We start from the raw sequence: 12504 nt of genomic DNA on the forward strand, positions 1-12504 counted from the left end.
GGCGGGGGGCGGGCGAGGGAGGCGGGGCGCGGGTGAGGCATGTGTCATGATGCCGTCACCATGCGTGCGCTTCTGTCATGCGCTTCTGTCATGCGGAGCACATGTTTATGTGTGTCTGGGTAACGGCGATGAAGGCGAAATTTTGTAGTGTGAGAGCTGGACAGGTGCCGTAGTGCATGATCTGCGATGTCCGAGCGTGATCTGCTGGGATGCTCAGCCAGCAGGCCCTCACCTGTCAACGTTGGCAATCATCACGCTTTCAGATACATCGTCTTGTGGATGTGTGCGCACATCCCTTCACCCACAACCAATAACACACACAACCATTCACCCACACACCCACGCACCCACCCACGCATCCACCCATACCCCCACATGCACCCACACCTCCGTACCAACCTGCTCTCTGGCACCAAGCTGCTGAACAGGTTCTCACTGCTGGCGTCCAGCGTGGTGGGGGGCACCGCCTTGACCAGACACGCGCCCTGGGGGTGGGGTGAAAAGGAGTTGAGAAAACCCTCGGGCACCATCCGCACAGGTCGGCGGACTGTTTTTGCCGGTTGTATAACCGGCAAAAACACATGTGGCCGGCTTGGGCAGCAAAATCGCGGCAGGCTCACAGCCCGCGTGGGTGGCACCGTGTCGTGGCACATGGACTGTGCAGCTGAGGCGCCAGGCCGAGCCGCGGGACGCGGGACACGACAGACCCCTGCTTGTATGCCATGGCTCGTGTACCCGCGCGCACGGATGCACGCGGTTGCCTGCGTGCGCTTGCTGCAGCCAGGTCCCGTGTTCAATTCAAGTAGTCTCAACCTTTGAATATCAACTCACCGTGATCGGCGGCAGGTCTGCAAAGGGCGGGACCTGCGGGTCATGAGGCGGGGTGGACGCGGACGAGTTGAGGTTGGCATGCACCACGGCAGACGGCACGACACATCGATGCCGGCAGACGGAACGGCGGCGCGCGGCAGCACAGGGGAGCAACCGGAGGGGCGTCGCAGCTCCCTCGCAGCTCAGGCGGCGCAGGGGCGCGCCGAATTCCGCACCCCTACCGCCCGCCCCTTGCGCCCCGCGGCCCACGATCCTGTACGCACAGCCGGCAGCTGTGGTCCCCATCGAATTCCGAGACCCTTACAGCTCCCCACGCCTGTCATCAAACCGCGTCATCACAATTCATACAACAGTGCCCAGCAGGGGGGGCGCACCTTTTCCAGATAGACCGTGTTGTTGTCCTTCTGGGCCTTTGTAAGCGCCAGGGCCACGCCCTCCTCCAGGGGCCGCAGGCTCTCAGACATCTCCTGCGGTGGTGCGGCGCGCGGCACGGCCGGTTCAACAAAACATGTGTTATTTTGCAGGTGGGGCGCCGGTCATGCTCCCAGGGCGGCTTGGTTGTCTTGTTTGTCCTGGGGATCTGGACCTAAAATGTGATCACAAACAGCACTGCAATACCTGTCAGCTCGACAGCAAGGAACACTCCCCTCTGCACACCATCCTACCAACACGCCCAATCCGAGACCCAGCGTCATGCTTTCTCGCTAACGCACCCGCCGCCCCCACCTCACCTGAGACACGGCTGCCGCCAGCTTCTTGGTGGCCTGCAGCTTGGTGAACGCCTCCTGCAGGCGCGCCCGAGGGTGAGGGTTGCGCAGCGAGAGAGGGCAACAAGACTGTCACGGTTAACCAAATCTGCCGAACAGGTTGGCCGATGCCACGGAGACACGACAGATATAGTTAGTCGTGGGAACAGCCTCAGGGCTCGTGTTGGAAGCGCAAGCGCGGGCAGCTGCTGGCTGTGGCAGGGTCGCCGCAGACAGACATAGTGGGCAGGGCCACTGCTGGCCCCGCAGGTGGACCGCTGCCCACCGAGAGGGTGGAGACCTCCTTGGCGATCTTGGTCTCGGCCTGCAGCTGCTTGGCGGCTTCCTGCAGGGACATGAGGTCAGCGAGGGCAGACAGCGCGCAATCAGAAGGCGTCCAAACTGTTCCAGCATGCCTAGGCCTGACGTGTGCCTTCAGGTGCAAAGAAGTACCACCGAGCCACATCTCGTCACGCCCACAACGAACCAGCAGGGGATCACCCGCACAAACGGCCCCCAGCGAGCAACAGACGGCTAGGTCAGTCTCCCATTAGGCAGTTACGCGGTTGGTGACATCACCTCACGTCACCTGCAGGGCAAGGACGTCCATGAGGGATGCCTTCATCTGGGTGTGGGCCACCCACGACTTCTCAAAGTGGCTGGACAGCACCTGATGGAGGGGTCGGTTGCGCGAGACGGGGCCAGGGGTGCGCGAAGCAAAAAATGCGTTGGTGGAGCTGCCCAGACATGCACATGGGCAGCAAACGGGGAGAGTGCATACACCGAGTGTAGCGGAGGGACGATGAGCTATTAGCCTGTACCTGCCGGCAACCCCCCGATGCAGGGCAGCGTCGCGGGGCCTGGGGGCCTCATACGGGTCATGAGGCATGCCTGTGGCCCTGAAAAGCAACGCAATGGCTGGCCAATCCGCAAAATTGACGCTGGCACCCACCAGGCCGCTGAAGAGGCCCGAAACCTCGCCGTACATGATGCTGGCCTGCTTGGCCAGCTTGGCGACGACCGTGGGGCTGCGCTTGTCTGTCACCGCTTTGTGGTACACACACTCCTGTCCGTGCAATATCAGGGTTGACCGGGGTGGTTGAGAGATGACGAAAGTTGACTGGGTTGACCGAGGTGGCGGGTCCAGCATAGGTATGTGTGCATGCTAGGGGATCACCTTTGAGTCAATAAGACGCGCTTGTTCAGACAGGCGCAGGAAGTCGACAGCTGCGAGCAGCTAACCGGACATTTCCATTGGAAAGAGCCAAGCGCCAGGCCAACATCCTCTCAAGCTCAGACGACATGCTCTGTCAGCCCAAAGACACATCCACGCCTGCCCAGGGCTGCATCAGCACAGGCTCTTGCCAACCAAAGAAAGTCCAAAGCTGCAGGATGCAAGACCACCCTTTTGAAACGACGCGCCACCCACCTGCGCCTGAGCAAGCATCAGCTTCTCCATCAACACGCAGCATTCTGGTGTGATGTCCACCGGGCGCGGCGCGTCCACTTTGGGGGCCTCCGTCTCACGCAGGTGCGCAAACATTCCCGCCGACTCCTGAGGGACGAGGGGGAGAGAGCGAAGGGAGACACATACTGCATGTCAAACCGTGGCTGAGGCAAACAGGCCACGTGACATGCAAGACAGCCGTCACACGGCCGACGGCGTAGAGCGGCGCAATATCAGCCGTTATCAGCGCTGGTGCAGTGCGAGGTTGAAAAGAGTTACGGGAAAGAAACGCGCTGCTGCGCACCTGGAAGAGCTTGCAGGCCTGGGTGAGGCCGTCCGCAGTGCCGCGCTCCACCTGCAGGGCCGCCTGGCTGTGGGGTGGCCGAGGGACAGCAGAGCGGCACGATCAAGGCCAATGTGGAGGGGCAAAGCGGGCCTGGCTGTCCCATTGCTGCTTTCAAAGACTGTAAATTAATCAAGCCACGCGTGCAAGGTCCAAGGGGTTGACGTGGGTGAGGCCATGGTAAAGAGATTGAAAAGACAAATGCTTTTCAAGAGAAAACAGGGCATGTCATCGGCCAGTGCTAGATGCCGCGTGCGTTACGATCACCGCTCCCAGCACGCGCCACCCAACACCGCTGATGGGAGAAAATTGGAGTCCACAGCACCCTGGCCAAAACTGAAGCAAAACCACACCCAGCTGCAACAAAACCACACCCAGAACACATGGCGACGACGAATCAAACCCCCCTTGTGAAAATCAGATTCGCCAAATGCAGGACGACAGGAACAACAGAGGCTCTCTCATGAACTTCATCGTGTCAAGCGTCAGCCAGATGCACCATCCCATCAACGTGTTCCAGAATCATGTTGTTGTGAATTTGTAAGCATACACCCCAAATACCCACACCTCCAAAACCTGTCGCTTGACCGCTTGCAATGCCGCGCACCTGAGGACGGCCGCGACGTTGAACAGCACCGCGGCCTTCTCAAAGTGGATGTTGGACTGCTGGGTCTTCTTGGTCGGGCGGAACGCGTCGCACCTGTTACAGGGGGATTCAGGGGCAGCTTACGTCGGATACAAACATTTAGTCCAGATGCGGTCACGACTGGTGGCCAAGGCAATCATTTGCATCGCTGGCCAACTGCCGTCCTGCTTGAGCCAATTCTCCACAGTGTTCGGCGCGGCGCTGCGCGGTGCGTGCCTTCCGCCCCGGCTGTGTCGCGGGCGCACCAGGGAAACGCCAGCTTGACATGGCCGCGCTCGCCGCTGATTGGGAACCTCGTCTCAATAGCCGTCAAGCTCTTGTAGTACCTGGCGGCATGGGTTGGACATGTGCCACGCGGCATTCGCGACACCAGGCGGCAGCAGGTGCAGACAACTTGGCTGCTGCTGGCGGGCGAGCCTGCTAAATTTCTCACGGACACGGCAAACCAAACGGAACTACTCAGCTCGTGTCCACTGCTGTGTTCGCTCGGCACCCATCTGCCACGTCATGCAGCAGAACGCAAGCTCCTGCCAGGCTGGTGTGCGCCCGCAGCTGCAGCCGTGGTCCTTGGACTTTTTGGAAACCCGACGCCCGGCGCTCCGCCCACTTGATTAGAGTCTCCCGCTTCGCGCCCTGCGAGCTGCCCTGCGCCGTCACCAGCTCGGCCCTCAGCCCCTGGATCGCCTCCAGGTCATCCGCCGCGTCCTCCGCGTCCGCGTCTCCGTACGTGTTGCGGACATAGGTCAGTATAGGCGACTTCACATCTAGCGCGTCTGTGCGCTTGCAGTGCACGGCCAGCATGATGTTGTGGGCGGATGGCATCTTTGCCGTCGGCTTTCAGGGCGCGCCGCTGGAGGCCAAGCGGGATTCTTGATGGTAACAGAGCCGGTGCGCCCTGGGAGGTGCATGCGGGGAGAGGCATGCTGAAAGGAGGCTGCGCACAGCATGCGGACATCGACACATGCTGTGCGCCGTGAGACGCTGTGCAGACGGACTGCGCCGCCACAGCGCATGCACGGCCACAGCAAACCAGGCCGCAGGCAGAGTTTCGCCGACGTTGCTGCTCTTCCTGTGCGAACCTGGCCAGTCGTCAGTCGTTGGCTAACGATCGTTCCGGGCCGATCTGGCAGCCCCGAAACCCCACGATCTTGGCTACTTGTAAGACGACAATGGCCTATACACAAAGCTATCAGCAGTGGTAGACACTCATAAGATCGTGTGACACGCGCGGGCACCAGGCTTGCGTGCTGCGTTGAATTCTCACAAGTTATCGTATGATATCATACTACTGCGGTGTCAGAGGTTCATGTGATATCATACCAGTACTCCTCGTGTCAGTCGATCAGTGAGTACTGTATCGCAAGCCATTCAATGGGAAGGTGGGCAGCAGCTGTTCAGTTGGACGCAGTTGAAGGGCGTGCGCATCGCATGCCAAGCTGACCCGAATTTGTGGATGAAGCCGCCACATTCTACCACTTTCGTCTCTATATTCTCAGGCTCGGATCACACCTGCTGATCTGGATCCCGTACAGCACAAGGATGAGCACAGAAAAGCCTCTTATGGAGCAGGTGTGGCAAGATGAGATCCATCTAGAGCGTCCAGCAGTGCATGATCGATCCTGCGCACCAGCATCACCGCCGTGACATGTGTGCTTTGCTGCACAAGCACCACCTGCATTCCCTGGCTCCCCCGCAACACGCGGACGGCCCTGCTTTTTGAATGCGGCAGCTTTCTGACGCGCACGAAGAGGTGGTAGCGGCGCTCCTGAAGCCCTTCAAGGAGGCGTGGCGGGAGCTGCAGGAGGATTCTCCCCTGCAGGCGCTTCTGGCATTCGTGCATGCAGTGGATTGGAAGGTGCGCCACTGTCCAGGGCAGCATGCAGTCCGCCCTCTAGCAGACACATGTGGCAGGCAGTGATGTCTTTTCTCTGTCTGCTCGCTAGGAAGCGGGGCTGCGACAAATGGTATCCGCTTTGGCACCTCCACGTGCTGCTCGTCCCCGCAATTGTGCGCACCCGGCGCGCTGGTCCCCGCAGGAGCCCTGGCTAGTGGGTCTGCTGTGCTCCCAGGCCCTGCTGTTTGTATCGGTCGTGCTGCTGCGCCGCAACACTTCATACCTCAGTGCGGTCTTCGCCCTTGGAGGTGACAAGCCACACGCGTGGGCTGCCATGCATGAGGGGCTGGCCTGCATGCGCGTGCTGAGCAGCACAGCGGGAGGAGGAGCTGGTTCACATGCAGCCAGCATGGCGCACAGACGCTGCGCATGACGGCATTTCAGGCCCGCGTTTCCTCTGCCTGGGTTGGCTTGCTGACGCCAACAGGCTGAATTTTCCTCAAGCCAGGCATGCATGCCGACATCATAGGCACGCATGCACCCTCCCATTGAACACCCAACCACCGTCCACAACTGTCTGATTTCATTATCCCAAACAACCAACTACAGCTGCGGTCATCTACTTCGGAGAGCGCCTCAACGCCCTGCTGGCAGCCCACTGGCGGCGCTTCGCGGCGCAGCCTTATTTCGACCCCCAGGGCGCCTTTTTCTCAGCAGTGGTGTCGGCGCCGTTGGTGTTGACTCTGTTCACCGTGCTGGTGGGCGGGCTGGGTCGCCGTGCGGCTCTGTCTTGCAGCCAGCAGGGATATGTTATGATGTGGCCAGGGGCCCTGGATCAGCTTTCCCACTTTCGCGCTCCACCTTGCACCCCTTAACCGCTGCATCGCGCGCCTGCCGACCGCTTGTCATGCAGATCCTGTACCTGTTCCAGGTGGTGTTGATGATGGCGGAGGTGAAGAAGTTGCAGCTGCGGCAGCAGGCGGGGCAGCGGCGGCAGCCGCAGCAGCGGGAAGCTGCAGCAGCCGATGCAGGAGCGAGGGCGGGCGCGGGCACAGGAGATGGCGGGCACAAGGCTGAAGGGCAGGAGGGCAAGAAGGGCAGGTGAGGGGGCGCCTGTCGCGGTTCTCTCTCTAGCATTTGGCAAGGCTGTGGGGCCCCTGTTTGCTGGAGCAGGTGTGGGGTTTGCGAGGTGAATGAGCGATGATTTTGACGGGGGGGAGTTATGGTGGCGGATGCCACACGTTCACATGTATCACCCGCCCAAGGCGCCACTGCAGCTGCGGCTGCGAATGCGCCCATTCATCCATCCCTCCCCACCCCTTTGCCTTGGTGCAGATGACGCACTCTGCTCAGTGCAACGTAGTCAACGCTTTGGAAATCTTGGCAGAGCCTTTTGCAGGTCCGTCTCAGTCTTCGTTGCTGTGTGGTGTTGAGAGCAGCAGCTTCAGCGTGGCTGGCTGGGGTCGTTCCAAGCCTCGCTTGTGGCGATTCTCTCGTTGAGTTCACAGCTGTGTGTCTTCAGCAAAGGCTGCTGAATTCGATGGGATTTGCTTGAATGAAGAGCGCATTCAGCGCTGTGCATGCGTGTAACAGTGCCGCGCCGTCTCCTGTCGATGTGCCTCACCTTCTCACGATTGGGCTCAGCAACGCTGCCATGCCCCGCCCCTGCCTGCATATGGGCTATCCAGGGCCAGGTGGAAGGATGGGCAGCCGTTGGAGCGCCAACGCGTGTGCGGTACCCGCTTAGTGGCTTCAACGCCGGCGGGCGCGGAAGCACTACCTCAGGCGGCTGAGCAGCTCGGGAACCAAGTGCTGGGGGCGGCGTAGATCGCAGCAGCATCGGTGGCGGCACGCCCGAGGCGCGCCCAGCCACGACTGCAACTTGGGTGCAGCCCAGCAATGGCAGCAGCTGCATGATCTGGGATGAGGACGGATCGCCGGCAGCAGCACCATTGCCATTGTGCAGCATACCAACATGCAAGGCGTGTGCATACATCACAATGATACGTGTTGACTGCTGCAGCGGCGGTCAACAGCCGGCTCTTGGGGGAATGCTGCAGTGGTGCGGCGGTCGGCAGGAGATTGCAATCGTCGCAATACTTGGGAAATGTATTTGTATTATCAATTATTTTTCTTGAAGCTTTTTCAAGCGCGGCCCGGTGCTGACGGCGAAGCCGAATGAGCTTCCCGGTCTACGTTTTTGCTTGACCACGCTGCTCAAACATTCTTTTTGCCTCAATCCTCGTGCCTTGAAGCGATCTACGTCCTGCATACGCCCCACATTTGCTGACCCTTTTGCGTGATAGCTGCCCGAGCAGCTAACCAGAGTCGGCCTTCCACGACCCTCCGGGTCTTTTAGAGCGGCTTCAACGTCGCAAGAAACATCTTCCAGCACGATTGTGGCCTCGCAACGCGGTCACGCGCTCGCGCCGAACACCCTCGTGTCAGCGCGTGCGCTGCCCGTTGTCCAGACGCTGCGGGTATCGTCGCAGCGCTGCCGACCCAGCCTTGGCTGCGCGCGCTGCGGCTATGGCCAAGAAGGGCAAGGGAGCTAAGGGCTCGGGCGCCGGCCCGGCGCCGACGGTGAGTCTCTGCCAGCTCAGCGAGCAAGTGCAACTCCTTGCTTGCGGCCGAGTTCCTGCCCGGCGCACCCCCGTCCCGCCGAGCCTCATCCAAAATTCTGACCCCTGAACTCCCCTGTTGTATTCCCGCTTCATGTCATCATGCTGCAGGCCCCGCGCCCCAGCGCGGGCGTCGCCGCCAAGGCGGAGGCTGAGCGCCAGGAGCGCGCGAGGGCCAAGGAGAGGGAGAGGGAGCAGCAGCAGGGGCAGGTGGCGGCGAAGGGCGCCGTCGGCACGGTGGCGCTGCAGCAGCAGCAGCAGGTGCGGCTGGCTGCTCATGAGACTGATCCACCGCACGAGCCTGGGCCGCGGCGCAGAAATGGGGCTGAGATGTTGAACAAACGCGAGGGTGGTGGCGTGGCGTGGTCAATCATTGCATCTCTGTGTGGGCGACGCCTGGGCAGCGCACCCAGCCGCTGCCGCCCAGCTGCTCTGTGAAACCCTTCGCTGACAATACTGGCCCCTCCTGCTCCCTCCTTTGCAATGCTGCCAACCCCCGCAGGCCCCCGTCGCGTTCAAGGCGCCCCACGGCGGCTGCGGCAACCCCTCTGGCGCCAACCGGTGCTACCTCAACGCCGCCCTCCAGGCCTTCTTCGCGTGCCCACCGCTGGTGAAGCTGCTGCTGCTGGCCCAGGCTGTCGTGGCGGCGCCCGCGGCCGTGGCTGGCACGGCGGAAGCGGCGCTGGGCGCCGTGCTGCGGCAGCTGCTGGCTGCCTACAAGACGGTGTCACGGTGCGCGGGCGAAAACCTCGGCTGGGCGCGCGGCGCCGCAGCTTTGGAACCTGGATGCTTTGTTGCTGTGCAATCGGGTGTTGAGGGCGATGCGACCGCCTTGCGGGCGCCTTGCGCTTCGGGGTTCCTCTGGATGCACGTTGTCCCACTTGGAGCCATCCGTGGCCCGCGCCCCACCTGCCCGAGTGTGCGCCTGCAAAGTCAACCCCACGCACTCGTGATCATCATACCAGGAATCGCACAGCTATGCCACCACCGACTGACCACCGCTGCTTCAACCCCCCGCTCTTTCCTGTGCACGCAGCGGCGGGACTGCCGACACGGGGCCCCTGATCCTCGCCCTCAAGGGCATGGACGCCGCCATCCCAAACATGACGTTCGACGACTTTACCCCTGGCAGAATGGGCGACCCCAACTCCGCCTTCTTCGCCCTCGTGTTTGTGCTGCGGCACACCCTTGGGGAGGCGCGCGTAGGCGCTGTGCTGCGTATCTTCGGGCGCGGTGACGCGGAGTGCGACGGCTGCCGGCGGCGTGCCCCCTGTGAGGGGCCCAGCTACAGGGGCGTCTTCGTCGACCTGTCTGAGTTTGGTAGCCTCGTGGAGGCGTTGCGCAAGTGCGGCGTGCCCGTGCCGTTCGTGTGCCCCCTCAAGGGGGCTGGGTGCGAGTGCAGAGTTTGCTGGGAGGACACCCCGGCGGCGTTTGCGGCGGCGGAGGCCGGCGAGTGCCGCCACCGCTCGGTGAGTCTGGGGCGGGGCGAAGCAGCGTGGGTCTCGAATGTGTTTGTGCACATGCATTGCACCAGCAAAGGCTGCCAGAGTGAAATGGCATTGTCCCTGGGCTCGATTTGCGGGCTTGGCGTTGGCCGCTTTTCGTGCCCTCTTGTCCTGTTGCTGCCCATGACCCGAGCTGCCCCGATCGAGGCACCCCACACGCCGATGCTCACCAACCAGGCCCCCTCCTGCCGTCCTCTCGCGCAGCTGCCCGTCGTGCCCATCGCGATGACATCACGCGTCGTCATCCTGCGCCTCCAGGGCGGGCCCTCGGACAACACCATCGGCCGCCAGGAGCAGCAGCACCTGCTGAGCAACGCCATCATGCCCTGTGAGTTCAACGCGGTGGCCGCCCTCCCCGGCCGGCATGGCGGCCCCATGGTGTACCGCCTGAGGGCCGTCATCCTTGCAAAGGGGGCGCACTTCCTTGCGGCCTCCGCCACCGGGCAGCTGAGCGCCGACGCGGGCGACAGGGCGGCGGCGTGGGTCGCGTCGGACGACGAGCGGGTGCTGCCCTGCGGGGACGGCTCCTTGTCGGGCATGAAGCAGTGGGCGGCGGCGCCGGGCAGCGGGGGTCCCCTGCTGCGGCCAGTGCAGCTGCTGTATGAGGCCGTGGAGGGGGAGGCACCCCCTGGCGCACCCACGGCGCCGGCCGCGCCCCGGGCGCCATGCTGCGGCCCGGTGCGCGTCTCCGTCGCGCCGGCGGCGCGCGCGGCGGTGGCCGCGGCGGATGTGTCGTCGTCGTCGGCGGCGGCGGCGGTGGACGCTGATATGGAAGAGGCGGTGCGGCGGTCTGCTGAGGAGGCGGAGGCTGCCGCAGCTAAGGTGGGGCAATCTTGGAGCTGCGAGCTGGGGTGGCCGGGGGCCTGGCGGGATAAACCCTGCTGCTGGGGGTCAGCCCTGCCTGCACTTCACTTCACTCCTCGCCACCATGAGCGGCCGCCGAGTGATCCGCTGCCAATCAGAGTCCATCATAATTCTTGATCCCTTATTCAACAGGACCGCGAGAGCGTCCTGGGCGCCAGCCTCGCCGCCAACGTCACCCTGCAGCACCAGCTCGCCGCCGCAGCCCAGGAGAACGACCGGGCCACTGCCCACGCCGCCGCCCTGCAGCAGCAGCTGACCGCAGTGCAGGCGTCGGCTGACCAGGCCAGGGCTCTGCACCAGCAGCAGCTGGCCGAGGCTCGTGCGGTGGCTAGGCAGGCCGCGGCGCAGGCGCAGGCGTCTGCGTGCAGCGAGCAGTCTCTGCGCTTTGAGGTGAACAGCCTGCAGGAGCGCGTCGCGCAGGAGCAGCAGCAGCGGCAGGCGGAGGGTGTCTCGACCAGCGCGTCCCTCCTCCGGGCAGAGCAGGAGGCGAGCCGCAACAAGCAGGCCGCACAGGCGTCCACCAAGGCGGCAGCCAAGGCCGAGACTCGCGCCCAGCGCGCCGAGGGCCGCGCCGCGTCGGCCGAGGCACGCGCTTCTGCCAGCCAGCAGCAGCTGGCCGTGGCAGTGAAGGAGACCGCCCAGGCCGCCGCTCAGGTCGCCGCCCTGCAGCAGCAGCTGAGCTCGGCAGAGGCTACGTCTGACGAGGCCAGGGCTCTGCACCAGCAGCAGCTGGTTGAGGCTCAGGCGCAGGCACAGGCGTCCGCGCGCAGCGAGCAGTCTCTGCGCTGTGAGGTGAGCAGCCTGCAGGAGCGTGTCGCGCAGGAGCAGCAGCAGCGGCAGGCTGAGGGTGCCGCAGCCAGGGCGGCGCTCCTCAGGACGGAGCAGGAGACCAGCCAAAGCAAGCAGGAGGCACAGGCGTCCGCCGACGCGGCGGTCAAGGCCGACAAGCGCGCCCAGAGCGCGGACGGCCGCGCTGCGTTGGCCGAGGCGCGCGCCGCCGCCAGCGACGCCGCGGCGCGCGGGCTAGAGGCGCGCCTGTCCGAGCAGCGCGCGGCGCGCGAGGCTTCCGAGGAGAGGGCGGCCGCGGCGGAGGCGGCCGCGGCAGCGGCGGCGCTCGAACTCGCGTCGGCTGCCGCCGACAGGCTGCACCTCGAGGAGGCATTGGCCGCGCGGGGCGCGTCTGAGGCCGAGGCGCAGCGGGAGGGTGCGGGCCTGCGCGCTGAGCTGGCGGCCCATCAGTGTGAGATGCGCGCTGAGGTGGCCGCGCTCCAGGCTGCCCTGTCAGCGGCCAGGGCGCAGGCGGCCGAGAGCGAGGCTGTGGCGCAGCGCGAGCGCACGGCGCGCCTGGAGGGCGAGCGGCGCACTGAGGTGGCGGAGGCGGCCGCGGCCGAGCTCCAGGGGCGGCTGGCGGAGAGCGAGGGGCGGCGCGAGGAGGAGCGGGTGAAGAGCGGTGTTTGGGCCGCCACGGCCACGGAGGAGCTGGTCAGCCTGCGCGAGAGCCTGGCGGCCGCTCAGGGGGGAGGCGGCGGAGTCGCGCGCGGAGGCGGCTATGGTGCGGCAGCAGCACAGCAGCGAGGTGGCGGCCCTGCGGGCCGAGCTCGCCGCGGCCGAGGCGCGCGCCGGGGAGCTGCAGCAGGCGTGCGCCGCGGCGCGCGCGGCGGCCGGCG

General features: G+C 64.3%; 2 protein-coding genes across 2 annotated transcripts; one reads left to right on the top strand and one right to left on the bottom strand.

The window, feature by feature from the left end:
* Positions 1 to 228: 228 nt before the first annotated feature.
* On the bottom strand, positions 229 to 4835 carry MNEG_8677 (pH-response regulator protein palA/RIM20; the record flags this gene model as incomplete). The annotated part of the gene is made up of 14 exons (XM_014042850.1): positions 229 to 232; positions 400 to 485; positions 832 to 864; positions 1206 to 1298; positions 1563 to 1616; positions 1864 to 1923; positions 2167 to 2247; positions 2530 to 2643; positions 3007 to 3132; positions 3329 to 3391; positions 3635 to 3662; positions 3975 to 4067; positions 4259 to 4339; positions 4621 to 4835. 14 exons carry the CDS (start codon positions 4833 to 4835, stop codon positions 229 to 231), a joined length of 1131 nt encoding a protein of 376 aa, XP_013898304.1.
* A 3541-nt stretch (positions 4836 to 8376) lies between these two features.
* MNEG_8678 (hypothetical protein) lies at positions 8377 to 12204 on the top strand (the record flags this gene model as incomplete). Its single annotated transcript, XM_014042851.1, has 7 exons — positions 8377 to 8430; positions 8580 to 8729; positions 8971 to 9200; positions 9505 to 9937; positions 10178 to 10795; positions 10970 to 12041; positions 12110 to 12204. The coding sequence occupies 7 exons, from the start codon at positions 8377 to 8379 to the stop codon at positions 12202 to 12204; spliced, it is 2652 nt and encodes an 883-aa protein (XP_013898305.1).
* Between the last annotated feature and the right edge of the window lie 300 nt (positions 12205 to 12504).

Source organism: Monoraphidium neglectum (assembly GCF_000611645.1).
Source record: "Monoraphidium neglectum strain SAG 48.87 unplaced genomic scaffold scaffold01674, whole genome shotgun sequence".
Classification (NCBI taxonomy): domain Eukaryota; kingdom Viridiplantae; phylum Chlorophyta; class Chlorophyceae; order Sphaeropleales; family Selenastraceae; genus Monoraphidium; species Monoraphidium neglectum.